This window comes from Schistocerca piceifrons, chromosome X, assembly GCF_021461385.2.
Source record: "Schistocerca piceifrons isolate TAMUIC-IGC-003096 chromosome X, iqSchPice1.1, whole genome shotgun sequence".
Classification (NCBI taxonomy): Eukaryota; Metazoa; Arthropoda; class Insecta; order Orthoptera; family Acrididae; genus Schistocerca; species Schistocerca piceifrons.
Window position 1 is genome coordinate 140357176 of NC_060149.1, and position 14319 is coordinate 140371494.

The 14319-nt window shown below is 36.5% G+C and overlaps 1 protein-coding gene and 1 non-coding gene across 2 annotated transcripts in view; one reads left to right on the top strand and one right to left on the bottom strand.

The window, feature by feature from the left end:
* The first annotated feature begins 3833 nt into the window (after positions 1 to 3833).
* Trnas-uga lies at positions 3834 to 3908 on the top strand. The gene has a single exon. It is a non-coding gene; the product is annotated as a tRNA-Ser (tRNA).
* A 953-nt stretch (positions 3909 to 4861) lies between these two features.
* The window catches only part of LOC124721575 (PI-PLC X domain-containing protein 1-like), an 86606-nt gene continuing 77148 nt past the window's right edge, over positions 4862 to 14319 (bottom strand). The window contains exons 5-6 of the mRNA XM_047246617.1: positions 13587 to 13873; positions 4862 to 5492 (exon numbers count right to left, since the gene is read on the bottom strand). Coding sequence (XP_047102573.1) covers positions 5119 to 5492; positions 13587 to 13873 — 661 coding nt within the window. The 3' untranslated portion in view covers positions 4862 to 5118. The remainder of the gene's footprint in view (positions 5493 to 13586; positions 13874 to 14319) is intronic.

Sequence of the window (14319 nt, forward strand, 5' to 3'; positions counted from 1 at the left end):
TTCCCCGTCACCTGGTGAAATGTGTATCCCTATCGCCTGACGTCGACCTGGACATGCCCACTGGAGACATCATCGTCGTCGCTCCGTTCCACCCACAAACCTTCGGCCTACCTGTCGCCGCATGACCAGCACGCCCAGTATGACGCCCGGCTCACTTCAACAAGTTCCAGGTTCGGTGGCCGAACCTTCCTTCACGACATCTACCCACACAGCTCCCCGATGACGCTGTCGAGCTGACTGTGGTCCAGCTCCTGCGGACCACTCCTGCCGACACCATAGACAACCCCCCCCCCTTCCGGCCTCTCAATCTCAAGAGTACTCCGCACTGCAGGGGGGGGGGGGGGACGGTTGGGGGGGGGCTATGTGGCGCCAATGAAATCAACACCAATATCGATGCATCCATCTTTGAACTAAGCTAAGGTTATCTTTGGACTCTGAGCATTGTCTTTGTGCTGTTCTGCCATGTTCAGTTCTTTGTGAGCCTTTGATGTGTTTAGGTGAATAAATGAACTACTGCTAAAATGGTGTTGTTTGGTGTAACCAACCCGAACTTCCATCTCACCTTTCTTAGAGAGGGGTTTGACAAAGGCACAATTTAGTCTCTCTGGAAAATTGCCTTTAGTTAATTATGCCCCATGGGCCACTTTGCATGTAATGGTGTGGACCAAGTCACTTATCATTCACATTACAAATTAATTTGTGAACATGGTTACATGCTGAACATTTACAAGGGACCTCTTTTTTCCCCCCTCTGATGCATTACATATTTCAGATACCGTGGGTCTAATTATATGGGAACAAATCTGTAATACTCTAACGAAAACACCACCAAAACCAGAAGAAGTTTGTGATACATTCATAGGATTGAATTTTATGAGAGTTGTGGTTTCAACATCCTGCTGTAATTTTTCTCTTGAAGTGTTTGCCGCTATACATTCTGCCATACTTAAGAAGTAATTATTAAAGATATGTACTACCTGTGACTCACAATTTATACCTCTTCCTTTCAGTTCATGTTATCTTTTTCTGTGGCTGGTTGTCCTGTGTCTTGTTTCACTGCATTCCATATAGCCTTGAGTCTGTTGTCAGAATTATTGTTTTCTGACATTATGGTAATGTTCTTTGATTTTTTAATAACTTTTCTTAGAAATTTGAGGAGTCTTAGGGTGCAACTACAAACTACTTGTTCCAATCAATAGATACATTTCTATTTTTCTTTCACAATTAAATTTAATCCTTCTAGTGGTCCAGGCTTTTTTACATGGCTGTTTAATGTTCTTTCTGATTAGTTTATGCAGACAGCTGTTTTCAAGTAATAATACAAATTTGTCATGGAATATATTAAATTTTATGTTAGCACTTGGTTCATTATAAATTTCGTTCCAGGCCATCACTTGTAAACTGTTCTGAAAAACTTTTGTCGTAGAGTAATTAATCATTCCAACTGTTTTCCACTGAGGACTATCCATACTGTAAGCCACTATCTTATTTACCCTAAGTGAATCGGTATCATGATCAGCAAGAACATTCGTTACTGGGTAAACAGTTATATTTCTGCTTTGAGCTTCAACAAAAAAGTTATCAATTAGGGTCCTACTATCTTCATTCACCCAGTTTGGAAAGTTAATTACTGAGATCAAATTGTGGAATCCAAACAAGTTTTATAGCTCATTTTGCCTATCAGAATCCTTCAGAAAATATGCATTTAAGTCACCCGAGACTATTAGCTGCTTGATGCCATCTGACACATAGTACAGTAAGGAAACCAGATTCCTTGTTAACAGTTCAAATTTTCCCAGTGGGGATCTATATATAGTCTTAATTAAAAGTGAACTATTTTTCAGTATTAATTCACAAGCACACATTTCTATGCACTGATCACTGCAAAATCTAGTTGTCTCAATGTTTTGGAACTTGTGTTCTGCCTTAATATAGGTAACAACTCCTCCTCTTCCCATATTAGTTCTGCATGAGTAAGATGCTACAGTGTAACCTTTTATATGTATCTAATCTAACACTGTGGTTATGTGGTGCTCAGATAGATACAAGATGACTTATAAGGGAGGTTGCTGTTTATGACTTCTGACATTTTATAGAAAAGATACTCCAAAACAGCCTGACAAAGTGATGTTGGTGGCATGCAGTGAAAGACATGTATAGCACAGGCTCATACTTGCAATTATATTATTGAATCAGTTATCAGCCTTATGGCAATGATGTATGAGGAAAGATATGCATAGTATAAGAGTGTGTTTTATTCTTTTTCAGTTATTCACAGTGTTTCTGATGAAATATGTCCTCAAGAGAAATTAATATTGGCAATTAATAAAAAATGTTATGGTATGCCTGAAAATTATGCAATCATTACTTGTCAAAAACACAGCAATCCTCTTTTATGTAAATATGAGCATCATCAATGGACCAACGACCATATGATATCTTCTGTGAAGGGAACACAGCTATAGAAGATGCAAGGTGACTGGACAGGACATTTGCAACATGTGTCTGAAGTGTTCAGGACCAACTGCAACACAGACATTAAGTATCTGGCTGTTGCAAACAGTCCATATCATCACATTTTCAGCAGTAATGTCAAGTGTAGATGTTGCAATAAAATCAAATCAAAATACTTCATTCTAATGTGATTTCTCACACGCAACACTACTAAACTGTGTTCAATAAGTGTTGTTGCTAAGAAGTAAAGATATAAAATAAAACTATAAGATATTGTACAGCTTACTAAAACAAAAGCATACAAAAATCTGGTGAACACTTCATATTTGTTATTAACAGTGGAGTGGAAAGTATTATTATTCTCAAGCTGCTACTTCATTCAGAAAAAGGACTAATGAAAAAATATTTAGGTTAAATAAAAAAAATGTCAAGGAATGCTGCATGGTCTGATGTCATATATCTCTAAATGGAAGATACATTTGCACATACCTGCATAGGGAATTAATGAAACAGAGGATTAACCTTTTCCATCATGGACAAATGAATGCTGAGTCAGAAAGGTTGTGGTTGGTGTAAGGGTGATATTCTGTTGCCTAGCTCTGAGTTTTGGAGTGATTTGGCCAGCCAGTTATAAGGAAACCTATAATTTAAAGTGAATTCTGAACCACACAGCAAGTTGAATTTTTCACATTAGTGACACTGCCCAAGAAGAAAGTCAAAAGCAACATAAATATCCTGTGATTCACTAGGAATCAAATCTGAGAACTTTGGATCCATAGCCTGGCACTTTATGGCAGAGTACTGAGTCACAAAAATTTATACACTTTATTAAACATGTTGTGACAACCATCTTTTACAGGTGATACACAAGAGTATGACAATGGGTATGCAACTTGTTTTCTGGATGTCCTCAAGAGAAATTAATAATTGTGGCAATGAGATCAGCTTGCAGAATTGCTATTTGAGAACCCAGAAGAAGATGCTACCAGGTAGTTGAAAAATGAGGCCTATTTTGTTTTACAATTTGCTGTGAGGTGTTTCAGCACTAAGAAATTTAATAAAGGTGACAGAATGAGATTTTCACTCTGCAGCGGAGTGTGCGCTGATATGAAACTTCCTGGCAGATTAAAACTGTGTGCCTGACCGAGACTCGAACTCGGGACCTTTGCCTTTCACGGGCAAGTGCTCTACCAACTGAGCTACCGAAGCACGACTCACGTCCGGTACTCACAGCTTTACTTCTGCCAGTAATTCGTCTCCTACCTTCCCAACTTTACAGAAGCTCTCCTGCGAACCTCACAGGAGAGCTTCTGTAAAGTTGGGAAGGTAGGAGACAAGGTACTGGCAGAAGTAAAGCTGTAAGTACCGGGTGTGAGTCGTGCTTCGGTAGCTCAGTTGGTAGAGCACTTGCCCGTGAAAGGCAAAGGTCCCGAGTTCGAGTCTCGGTCGGGCACACAGTTTTAATCTGCCAGGAAGTTTCAAAGGTGACAGAGTTCGTGACAGCATACATTTTTGTGACAACTTATTTAAGAAAGTGATGAAATTTTTAGAGTCATGAACATAAAGGTCATCAGAACGAAGCACATTCATAGTTCTTAAAGGCTGATGCTGGAAACACTCCTCCCAGCACTTACCTAAAGTGACTTAGGAAAATACTGAGAATCTAAATCTCAGTGTACAGGTTGGGGATTTTGTGTGTTCCTCCCAAAAGAACATTCAGTATCTTTTTCATTACTGTGCAATATCTCTTCTAATACTGGGTTACCTTTTTTTTTTACTATTTCTGAAGAATCTGGGACATTTTCTTGGTTCCTGATTTATTAACACACACCAAGTCATTATTGATAATGAGTTCATAGTACCTTATGTACTTCTCCAGTTACAGTCAGGAGTGAAATGAAAACACAAAACATTCTGTCCTAGTAAAAGTGGATACAGAAATATTTTGTAAGACAATGAAATTATTAATAAAACTATTTGTTGCAGTTTCTTCTAAAGAGATTATTTAAAAAAATGTCAGCCACAAACTTAAAATAAAACTGGTAGAATCTGCATCTCAGCAGTGAACAGAATTTGCAAATACTGAACATTATGACTTTACTGCAGCCATGTAAAAGTTTCATAGTTATTTTTCAAAAGATCTTCAGTGTTATAACACACAAATTTTGTGTATATAAAAGCATTTATTTAGGAAATATTTTCCACTGTATCTTTTTTGAACACATCTCATGTTGTGGAAACATTATAAACTGATGTGAAACACCTCTTGTTCATATAATTAATTTATTTGTTAGATTTTTGTACATGTTTTAGCAATTTAGACCTCTTAAAATATTATTTTGACACTTTTTGACCATTTTGAAAATGTGAATACAAGGTTTATACTGGAAAAAATAAAACTCCAATATGCACCAAGAATATTTTATTACATGTTTTGTTAATTAGTCAAATATTATTCCGCTATTTACAATTGGTTACAGAAAAAATCACAATAAACCACAGACATCTCCTGCTGTCCACCATTGTGTACATCTCACACCAAGTATGCATATTTTTACATCACTTCAACTACAACAAATATTCTATTAACAGCACTTGTCTTCTTGACTTCTTGTCTAGCATGTCTTCATATATTGACAATGAAGCAGATAATCATTTGAGGTTTCATTTATTTCTAATATCTAAGCGAGACTGAGTTAAATTATTTGCTTTGTCAAGGCAAGATTTTACAGCAGTATCAATTATTGTATTGCCCAGAAAAAAATCAGTGCTAACAATATTAGCAAATTCCCACCACTCATCCATAAACCACCTTGTAAGGTTTTGATTTAACTTGTCTGCAAGCTCACGTAGGCTTTTTGCACCACCAAACATAAAGTCTATGGGACTAGGTTTGAGAAAAGCTGAAGCAACCCAAAAGGTGGTTTCATTTGATATCCTTGCATTGTCAATGCATTCTTGCAAGAATTCCTTTACATCTTGAGGTGAATTACTTTCCAACCACTTGTGAGTAATAGGTGGCCATAACCAGTCAAATTCTGTAAAAAGAAAGTGTAGTTGTTGTATACTTAGATGATTATTCCTCCAAAATTTCACTTTGCATTATAAAAGCAGGAAGCAGAAACTCCATACTTACCAAAAAGAATCAAAGGCTGTGATACAGCTGAAGATACATTTAGATTCTGAATCTCAATATATAATAACTATGAATTGCTTCTTTTGGAACTATCAAGTAAGTTATAAGAAAAAAGAAAAAAAGAGTGAAGACATGGCGAAGAAGAGTGGAAGTATGAAACTTTAATTTGTTCTGGTGTAGAAAATGTTCAAACAATATGTGGGAATCAGCCAGGTGACATGCCTGACAACTGTTGATATTGTGACAGGTGCACAACCATCATTTTTATGGTACCAATGCGATAAGAATTCGCTGTATGAGAAATTTATAATTTCTTGTAGTTTTCTCTTTTTCATATTGTGCCTTGAAGCTTCCTGACATTTTCAAGGTACAAATGGAAGAAGAGTGCATTGTCCAAGGAATTTAATTTCCTGATATAAAACTATCTCACTGTATTTGTGCCATGAAAAGAATTGGTTGTTTGCCTGTCGCAGTATTGATTGTTGTCAAAGACATCATGCGGCTGCATTTCCCTAAGTTGCCTGAACAAACATAAGTGATCTGCAGCTAGGATTAGAAGGACTCATCATAAGAAATAAAATGCTAAAAGTGACATTCTTTGATAATAATATTGACTTCTACAGAGAATATCTTTGGAAGAAAGGTGAAATGAGGAAGACAAATGGTGTCAAGTGGTTAAACTTTTGAAATTTAAGCACTGAATAAAGGTTTAGAGTAAAAGTAAAACTCAGTTTAGTCATTACACATGTATTGCAATTCAAATAAAAAGAAAAACAGGATTGAACAAAAAAGATAGGTGTGGTGTAAATTATAAAGTAGAGAACTACACCAACACAGAAAAAGAGAGAACAAGCTAGATTTTATTGTCTCATTATAGCTTCTGTCATTAGAAATGGATTACTTGCTTAGCTGGATAAAGTTTTGGGCTTCGAATTAATTTTATGACTATTTGAGGAACAATTGTGTCTACGTTCTGAAGTTCTTTAGGGAAACAAAGTGGAAATTTTTTTTTATCTGTAGTGTTGCACAATTTCAATAAATTATATGAAATGTAAATTTGATACAATGTGAATTTTGACAGAATTTTTTGTGTTATTTTAATTTTCCACTACTCATTCTGAGCATGGCTTATTTTTGAGCAGTACCTGTATAAAATCAAGCTAACATAAATACACATGCACTGATGAGGCAAAACTTTTTGACCATCTATTAAACAGCATGTCAGTTCACCTTTTGAATGCAGAACAGCAGCAGTTCTGCATGACATGGATTCTGTAAGTTTTGGTGGGTTTCCAGAGGCATATGATTTAAGTGACAGGAAGTTGTTTCTGAAAGTATTTGTATGGAGTGTAGCCATGTATGGAAGTGAAACATGGATGATCAATAGTTTAGACAAGAAGAGAATGGAAGCTTTTGCAATGTGGTGCTACAGAAGAATGCTGAAGATTAGATGGGTAGATCACATAACTAATGAGGAGGTATTGAATAGAATTGGGGAGAAGAGGAGTTTGTGGCACAACTTGACTAGAAGAAGGGATCGGTTGGTAGGACATGTTCTGAGGCATCAAGGGATCACCAATTTGGTACTGGAGGGCAGCATGGAGGGTAAAAATCATAGAGGGAGACCAAGAGGTGAATACACTAAGATTCAGAAGGATGTAGGCTGCAGTAGGTACTGGGAGATGAAGAATCTTGCACAGGATATAGTAGCATGGAGAGCTTCATGAAACCAGCCTCAGGACTGAAGACCACAACAACAACAACATGACACCAGAGATCTATGCAGAGGCCACGTTATTCCAATAGATTAAGGCGCCTGCTGGTGTCTGGTGATGCTAAGATCAGGCAAATTTGGTGGCCAAGACAAACATGAGTTTTTTTCCCTTGCTCTTCAAACCATTGTACCATGATTCTGGTACTGTGGCAGGACAGTTATCCTGTCAAAAGATGCCATCACCACCAAGAAACTTGTTGAGTAAAAAAAGATGCAGATGGTCCATAATAATATTTCCATAGCCCACAGCTGCCACAGTGCCTTTTATTACTACTACATGTGCCACAGAAGTCCAGGTGAATGTCCACCAGCCCCCCCCCCCCCCCCCCCCCTCTGATGTAACACTGCCCTAGCCAGCCCATGTCCGTGGTGCAGTCTACGTATGTTTGGAGCAGCAGTTTGTCTAGACAGCAATGTAGCCAGAGGCTAGTTCATGTGACTAGGCAACACATTTACGTCAACTGGGAGTCCAATCTCCTCAACCATGTGCCCACTATACTCTTAACTGATGATGTCATTAGTTCAATGTGGAAACAAGTAGCAATTGCCGGCTATGGAATCCCACATTCGACAACATGCGCTGAATAGTGTGCTCCAAAATGTTCGTGCCTGCACTTGCACTGTATTCTCTGATCACATGTGCCACTGACTGTTACCCGTCCAACCTTTACAGAGTCACAGAGCCTCCAAGCTCTGAGTTCAGTGACAAGGAACCAATGACCAACACTTTGTCAGTTACTCTCTACCTCACTGTCCTTCAACCAGTTTGCATAGATCCTAACAGTAGTAGTGTACAAGCAGCCAACCAGTTTCACTGTTTCCAGATTCTCATTTGCAGACACTGGACCACAACGGTCTGCCCTATCTCAAAGTTACCTGTGGATTTCCCCATTTGCATCCGGTGTCATGATTCCCCTTTTGTCTCTGCTCCACTTATGTGCTTTCCTTACCATGCCACATGGATTTAGAGGTTGATGGTACAAGGCTAGAAGAAGTAGGATCTGCTAGATTCTTAGGTATTCTTGTGGATAATGAACTGAAATGGAAAAAACGTATTAGTAATGTCTGTAAGAAACTGAGCTCTGTCATATTCTTAATGATGCAGCTATCACAATATTCAGACAAGAACCTTCTGTGTACAGTGTATCATGGACTTTTCAAACCATACTTACAGTATGGACTGACTGTGTGGGGAAATTCAAACAAACGAGAGACAAAATGAGTGTTCATATATATATATAAAATAAAGATGAGGTGACTTACCGAACGAAAGCACTGGCAGGTCGATAGACACACAAACAAACACAAACATACACACAAAATTCTAGCTTTCGCAACCAACGGTTGCCTCATCAGGAAAGAGGGAAGGAGAGGGAAAGATGAAAGGATGTGGGTTTTAAGGGAGAGGGTAAGGAGTCATTCCAATCCCGGGAGCGGAAAGACTTACCTTAGGGGGAAAAAAGGACAGGTATACACTTGCACACACACACACATCCATCCACACATACAGACACCATCAGACATCATCAGTTAAGAGTATAGTGGGCACATGGTCGAGGAGATTGGACTCCCAGTTGACGTAAATGTGTTGCCTAGTCACGTGAACTAGCCTCTGGTGTCTGTATGTGTTGATGGATATGTGTGTGTGTGCGAGTGTATACCTGTCCTTTTTTCCCCCTAAGGTAAGTCTTTCCGCTCCCGGGATTGGAATGACTCCTTACCCTCTCCCTTAAAACCCACATCCTTTCATCTTTCCCTCTCCTTCCCTCTTTCCTGATGAGGCAACCGTTGGTTGCGAAAGCTAGAATTTTGTGTGTATGTTTGTGTTTGTTTGTGTGTCTATCGACCTGCCAGCGCTTTCGTTCGGTAAGTCACCTCATCTTTATTTTTATATGTAATTTTTCCCATGTGGAATGTTTCCCTCTATATATATATATATATATATATATATATATATATATATATATATATATATATATATATATATATATATATATATAACCAATTAGGACCATTTTAATAAGAAAGACCTCTGAAACATGCAGAAACTGTTTCAGGAAGTTAGGTATCTTGACTTTTTCATCATTGTGTACATACAAAACAATAATGTATATCACAAAAGGTAGTGAGGACTGGATTACAAATGCTAGTGTACACACACACACACAATACAAGAAGGAAGAATGAAGTACGAAGCATACCTCACTGACTGGCAATGCTAGAAAAGGGACCCCAGTACTGTGTTATCAGACTACTACGAAGTCTGCCTAAAAACCTGCAAATAGTGTACTTGACAATCACTTTCCAAAGAAACTTAAAGACTATCTCACTGAAAAAGAGTTTTACAGTGCTGCAGAATACTTATGCCATAAAATTTGTATATATTGTTATTCATTATCAATGATGTAAAAATGTAAGCTAAAAGGGTAGAAAAATAATGAATGTTACTACTTTGACATGTCCTATATTACATGTACATTTACTGTACACAATGTAATCTTACAGGATCAAATAAAATTCAATTCAATTCAATTCAATTCAATTCATACCTACAATCTCACACTGTGTAGTGGTCATGATGTTTTGGCTCATCAGTGTACACATAAATAGTATCAAAGGAAAGTAACAGAGAGAACTAGTAAATTAAGAGATAGAAATGTGAGCCATCACTTACCTTCAGAAGGCAAAATGCTTAGTGCTGCCAATAGACCCACACAAAAATGAAAATGATGACTTTTACTAGCTTTCAGAACTACTAATTCCTTCATCCTTGAAGAAATGGGTTTAGAAAGCAGCTAAATTAGTCCTCAGTAAGAAAGGCACCCACCTATACAGAGGATTAAGAAGTTGGCACCTCTCACCCTGGGATCCAAGTGAACTCCTTTCTATCCCTCTCCTCTGACTGAGGAATGAACTAAGAGTTCTGAAAGCTAGGAAAATGTCATCACTTTTACTTTCATATGTGTCTGCCAGCAGCACTACATATTTCATCTAAAGGTAAGTATTGGCCTACAGTTCTGTCTCATCATATTATTTATGAACTATGAAACCACTTTCCTATGTCATGTTTATGATATTACTGTGCAACTGCCACATTATTGATCTATTTTTGTTTCAGAGATATAGTCTGTGATTATCTTTTATGAAAGGCAATTTTTATGTAATATTTTGTTCTGAATTACCTATGTAGTGAGAAGAACTTTGTCAAAGTTAGACATATATTTCTTATATTTTGAAGTTTGGTTTTTTTCATTTAAACTGTACCTAGATTTTCCATCTAATGTGTGTAAATCTTTCTCTCCTTCATAATGTTAATATAGTTCACCTTTTTTTCACTCTCTGAAAAACTTAAAGATTACTGCTTAGTTCTATTTTTGTTTTCTGTATTTTGTGTTAAATATTTGTCCAGTATGTCTGATATACATGTCACAGTCCTTGCATTTAATTTTATATATTCTTGACTAATCATATTGTTTGAGTTTTGTCTGTTCTGTGTATTAGGTTCATAGTTTATATGTAGTTTCTTTTCTGTACAAAAGCTATTTTTAAGATTAGTGTTAAGGAATGTGTAACTTAGGAAAAGGACAGATTGCTACTCATTGTAAAGATGACACACTGAGTTTCAGACTCTAACAGGTTGAGGAATTAGAAATTTTTAAACATCAAAAAGATGGATTTATTCTTAACGAACAGGTGCAGCTTAGAAACAAAATTTTTTGGATAGTTTCAAACTCCTCCTTGCTCTAACTTAATATAGTTTGGCTGATTAGAAGCTAGTTTTCTTGTCTGTTGATGCTGGTGAGATACTCCTTTCCTGTCTTGTTGGGATTTTATGTATTTTTGATGATTGTTGTTTGCAGTTTTCAATGTGTATGTGTGGTTTAAATTATTCTGTTATGTTTTTTATTTATGATGACGTATGGTTTTGATTTTCTACAACATTTTGTTCATTTTTGTCAGTATGTATCCTAGCCTTTAATTTTGCGCAAGATTCTTGCGCATAACACTAGTCCCCACTCTCATTGGATATGTTCCTTAGCGCAAGCTTTACCTGCTTGACACTAGGACACAGGCAAATTGGTGTTCATATTTTCTATTGTATACAGGTGTTTTAAATGGTTCTGATATGTTTTATTTATTAAGACAGAGGGTTTGAATTAGCATAACCTTTAAAATTTTGATTTATTTAAGTGTATACCATAAATGAAGTGTGTGATTAAATCATTTCATTAACTTATTTACTGACATTTTTGCAGGAGATTTGTGTGGCAGACAGAGCACAGTAAGAAATACATCATTATCACTTAGCTCTTTCACATTCAGATTTTTGCAGTCCAAAGACTCTTAACTGCTAAGATATACATTATTTCAAATGATAAGTTACCACGAACAATGAAACTACACTCTTTTTTATATAAGGATATTTATCTAATGGTGCATATTGAGGGGTATGATTATATGGCATTTCTTGGTCGTATAATAATATCAAGACAATGTATTTTTTTCAGTTACTGGTAACTGTTTATATTAACAAAACTAGCATTCAAAATTGGAGAAATTTTTGAAGAAATTTATAATTTTAGTTTCTAGGTTGTTATTTAGCAGCCCATTACTGTGTACTGCACCATGAATGAAAATTCCTAGTTCTTAATGCAAGTCCGTTTCATATCTCTTGTCCATTTTATTTACTACATAAAGATTATTGACATTGTCCTGGAATGGATAGTGAGTGCCCTTGATTTGGGTGGCTTTTGCTAATTGTTTGTTTGCTGGCATTTATGTGTTCATTGATCTTGTTTTTCTTTTTTTAATGGTCTCCCAGTTTGGCCTTTGCATGTACTTCATACTGTATAGTAAATGCCAAATAGTATCTGTTTATCTGTCTATGTGGTCATGTTGTGTCATAGCATGTTGCAGTTTTTTTGTGTGTTTTGAAAGTGATGTTAACTCTGCGCAGTCTGAAAATATTTGCTATTCTAAAGGAGACTTTGTTTGTGAATGGTATATAAACAGTAAGTTTCATTTTCATTTTCTGGGTAGCAGTTCATTTATTATTCCTTTCTTTTCTGTATGAAGTTGTCAATACATCTGTCATCATAGCCATTTACTGCAGATATTTGTTTGATAATGTTGAGTTCATGATGCTTTGCATATTTATCCAATGGTTTATCACTGGCTCTGTTGATTAGGTGCTGTATGCAGTATGTTTGTGTGTTGTTTGGTAACAAGATAGGCTGCATATGATGATAAAACCCGCAATGTGTGGTGTTGTTGATAACAGAACAATATGTGATGTGCACTAACTAGTTATAAATGAATTCACAGACATGGTATTGCCAAATGTTTTCATATCTCACTGAATATTCCCTGCTTAATACCAGGCTTGTGATAATGGTTGGTGGAAATGCATGCGGAATTCATCAGCATCATAGATGTTGTCTATCAGAATGAATCAAGGAAAAAAACTGAGTGATTCTGAACAGTTCATGATTATTGGAACTCACGTGTTCACACATTTTGTAAGAGAGATTTTGTGTGATTTACATTTGCCCAGCTCCCTTGTAAAGAAAAGTACTGAGGAGTGAAAAAAATCAGGACACCCTTAATACACTCATTGTTCTGGAATTTTTTGGATTTTTCTGAGAGAAATCATTGCACTCTGAGGGTTATATGTTCAAACCAATCCTAAGATATTCTTATGAACTATTTGAGAGAACTTCCATTGTGGCTCACATACAGAGGCTAGTGTCAGTACCTGATACTGAAAAGTTTTTGATGTTGCCCTGCTAACACCTGGTGAGAAGAATGAATGTGTAGTGTAGCTGAGAGTGATGGAAACAATATCCTTGTTGTTGGCAGTAAAAAATGGTTCCATGAAATGATAAATCAATAAAAAGCACACCCTGAAAATTACATGCTGTAAAGCAGGCAAAGGCTATCCTATATAAAATTACTTATGTGGCTTCCATCATGAAGATTAACACCACTGGTTGTCCATAGGGTTTTGCCCATAGGGTTTTCTTGATAAGCATGTGAGTAATTTGGTAAAGGTATTTATAGACAAAGATATGAGTATAGCATCCTCTTACTACTGATGAGTCAAAAAACTTCTGTGTTCTTTATTGCTAATATATTTTATGTAAATGTATCATGCTACATTGTTAGCCTAGGATTCAACTGTGGAATAAATTCCACCGAGAGGTATTAATAATGTTCTCTTACCTTTTACAGTCTCAGGATGGTTGTATGCAACAATTAGGTTCCGGCCAGTTTCCCAAACTTCAGCTAGAGTAGAATTGTAGCTTATATTGCTGAATGGTAATACAAATTCACCAAGTACTGAATGTACCAATGAAACAAACTGGTGATGATTGCTAGCATGCTCGTCAAAGCCAGGGGGAAATTCTTGTATATCAAGGATGACTATCTCACAACTTATCCTCTTCATATAATCTTTAATTTCTTCTAATATGTGTGTCACACCATCAACATTAACTAGTTTTCTGAACCTGAAAAACAAACAGAAGTTTTACACTCAGAACAAGATTTGTAAAATACCTATCTCTACAGCAATATTTGTCAGCTGGGATAGTTATTTTCTACATACATTAGTAAGCATTTTTTCATGGTTTCAAACATGTCCTCAGCAGATAGAGTAATCTCATTTACAGTGGTGGTCAGAATATAGGAAAATGAAATATCTGCTATCCAATTTTGTGTAACTTCATTATGTATAGTTCCAATGTCTTTGTTGGGAAGAAACGCTGCAATAAGCCTATACTCACAGCTGAAATGAGGAGAGTAGTGATCTGCTTGTTGTCATACAAATGTGACAGAAAGTGAAAGAATTTATTGGTACTTGACTGCTGGCAAATACTTTGGTCCTAGACTCACGTTAATCTGCAACTTCATTTTATAACTTTGTTAAGAATGCTGTTTCTTGAGTGAAAACTAG